The sequence below is a fragment of the Gavialis gangeticus genome, unplaced genomic scaffold (genome assembly GCF_001723915.1).
Source record: "Gavialis gangeticus isolate Ggan-Ray unplaced genomic scaffold, GavGan_comp1, whole genome shotgun sequence".
NCBI lineage: Eukaryota > Metazoa > Chordata > Crocodylia > Gavialidae > Gavialis > Gavialis gangeticus.
The window spans coordinates 15,500,317-15,503,176 of NW_017729002.1; the positions used below are offsets into that span (position 1 = coordinate 15,500,317).

At 42.2% G+C, this 2,860-nt stretch overlaps 1 protein-coding gene across 2 annotated transcripts in view; it reads right to left on the reverse strand.

Annotated features, from left to right (window-relative positions):
- The window catches only part of LUC7L (LUC7 like), a 57,532-nt gene that overhangs the window by 12,553 nt on the left and 42,119 nt on the right, over positions 1–2,860 (reverse strand). For both annotated transcript variants that reach the window (XM_019507509.1, XM_019507508.1), the window contains 3 exons: positions 2,486–2,629; positions 1,735–1,911; positions 497–585 (listed from right to left, as the gene is read on the reverse strand). In XM_019507509.1, coding sequence (XP_019363054.1) covers positions 497–585; positions 1,735–1,911; positions 2,486–2,629 — 410 coding nt within the window. The remainder of the gene's footprint in view (positions 1–496; positions 586–1,734; positions 1,912–2,485; positions 2,630–2,860) is intronic.

The following is a 2,860-nucleotide window of genomic DNA, read 5'->3' on the forward strand; positions in this document are numbered from 1 at the left end:
CTACGGGCATTAGTGTAGAGGCATTTCAGGCCTCCTGGACCCTACCAACTATGAAACTAAGACTGAAACGGCTCCAAGGGTGAGGGGCGACCATGAAAAGCACTCTTTGGTTCCCTCTACAAGTGTATGCAAGTCATGATTGGATCTAATGTGTGATCCACACAATTGCATCTCCTGCATGTGTCTTGAGCTGGATTCTTAATTAGGTAGTAAACCACCATGTGGGAGCTCACACATTTTAAGTGCTGTATATTTTAATTGCATGCTCTCACGGTAGAGATAACACCCAATATGAGGAATGGGCTCAACAAAAGGCTTACCTGCGTTGGCATAGCTGCCCCCCATTGCACATGCCGTGGCAGATCTTTCAGCACTAACAAATGCTTAAGTTTGGAAACGATTCATTTGCCATTTTCATGGTTCTTGTAACTGCTGCACAAGGGCAGTACTATTTTAAATCCTAACCCCAAAAGAGGGGCTCACTGCTTTCACTCACCGTCTGCCCATTCTCTCTTCTCGTTCTCGTTCCTCTCTCCTCCTCAAACGATCCTGGTTTCTTTTCTCTTGTTTTTCTGCCACTGTTTTCTAGATAAGGAATGAATTAATAAGTTTGTTAGATATTCCGTAGTGGCCCAAACCAGTGTAGCAAGATCCTATAAGTACTGAGGCAAAAAATGTAATAATTCAGAAGAATCTTCTGTTGGATCTGGATTTTATTTTGACATTTTCCAACATGTCATTTGTTTCCTTACTGTGAGAGCACAGGACTGTTTTGCTTATAAAAATCAAGACAGAAGACGGGCTGAAGAACAAACTATGGATGACAATGACTTTCTTATACATTGATATAAACACTTCAAAAGCAAATTTTTGACTCTCTCTCAAAATCTCCACTCGTGTTTCTGTTTCTTCTGCAACAGCTGAGGAAAATGGTACATTTTGGTGAGGCAAGGAATGTATTTCCTGCTCTGGCCTTTATGCCTGTGATTGTTGGCTGTGGTACTATCTACTTCACCCATAAGCTCTTTGGATCAGGGATCGTCTCACTCCGTATACACCTACCACAATGTCTAAATCTTGAGGTTAGTGTATCTTGACACAATTGCAATATAAAGAATCAACCCCCAAAATAAGAATAGCATGGAAATGAAGAACACTGATGGGAAAGCCAGAAAGCTCCTGTTTGTTTGTAAGGACTCTGTAAAAACTGAGCTAGCTAAGTACATCAGTCCTACCAAGTCAGAGTACCTGTGGCTTTTGAAAAGTGCTCTGTCGTCAAAATTTGAGCTGTGCAAGACCTTTGCTGACACCACAATGTAACACATGAAGGTTTATAAAATATTTTGTCTGGAGGTCTCTGGTTTTCAGAATTAAAAAGAAAATAATTTTAGAATTAGTGATAAATGTTGCTTCAGCCCAATGGACTACAATGCAGTGCATAGTCAACAGTTTCATTATTAAAGGAGAAATTAATTTGATATTTTGGGGGGCATATTCCTCTACTAGTAAAATTTCAGTTAATCAGACATTATAAGGCAGAACTTAAGGCAAAGGTACACAAGCCTCCATTTGAAGATTCACAGTTTTTTGAAATCAGAGAGCTTTTGAGAACAAGGATTTGGCAGAGCTTTCATATAAGCCAGAGAAAGGGACTGTGCATGACAAAGTGGCAAGGATCCATAAACTGCCACCCACTGCTATCTAAAGGGGAGAAAAGAGGTTTAATAGGATTACCCTCAACTGATCCAGTTTCTCACGAATCTGAATGAAGCCCAAATGTAACTTGCCACCAAAATGATCAGCGAGACGGCGGTCATTGTCATGGAGACCAAGGTATGCTGAACAGACCTCACAGACACGCAGCTTCTGCTGCTGGAAACTGGAAGCTGGCATAGAATTGCGGTATTCTTCCTGAGGAGAAGTAGACACAAGCCAACATAAGGAACCCACCATGCAGTAAGCACTCTTAAACAGCTTAGAGCTTGTAAGGAATTGGTCTACACTAAAGTTTGGTTGACAGGACTCAGGTACTCTCAGCAAAACTGTGACACCTTCATTTTTCATCACATCTGCAAGCAGAATCTCTTCTTTCTGTTGGCAGAGCAACCAACAAAAGGCTTCTGCCTTAACAGGAAAGATGCCAGAATGCACTTGTACATGTGCCCACACTATCTGCAGGCTATCAAAGTCCTTTGAATAGCTGGTGTCTTACAGAATGCAGCATGCACCCTGCTGATACAACTTTATGCAGCAGAGCCATGTGGAGCTGCCAGAACTTCTGTTGGCAAAAACCTTGCAACATAGACAAGCCCTCAAAGCCATTTCATCAGCTTTCATTCCTTATGGCCAACTACTAGCTAACCCAGTGTGGAGGTAGAGAAGAGATGAAGTTGTCTAGATAGGAATTTCCTGCTTTGTGTAGTGATTCAGTTAGCAGTTACTCAGAAAACATTAAGACATATTAAGATTACTGTTTTCAACAAACCTCCGCTTCTTTCTTTTTTGCTCGGACTTTCTCCACTTCCATCAGGATCTTTTGAGATTCGTCCACGTTCCCTTCTGCTCCTAACTGCTCAGCTTTCGCCAGGAGTTTCCCTATGTCTTCATTCAGCTCGTGCACTTTTTCCGCCTGAAGAGAGGAACTTATTTTTTAACAAGCCAAAGAATGCAGTAACTTTCATGGGGCTTGTGACTAATAAGCCTTTTCATTATACTTACAGAAACAGAGAAGCCACCTTGCCACCACCATCACCTCAAAGCCAGAGAGGCCTGCAGTCTCCCCACAGGTTGAAAGAGAAAGTTATCCTCAACCCCCTCTCATCCCATCTCCTGTCCTTTGCTCCTGCCTGCCTGCCCAACA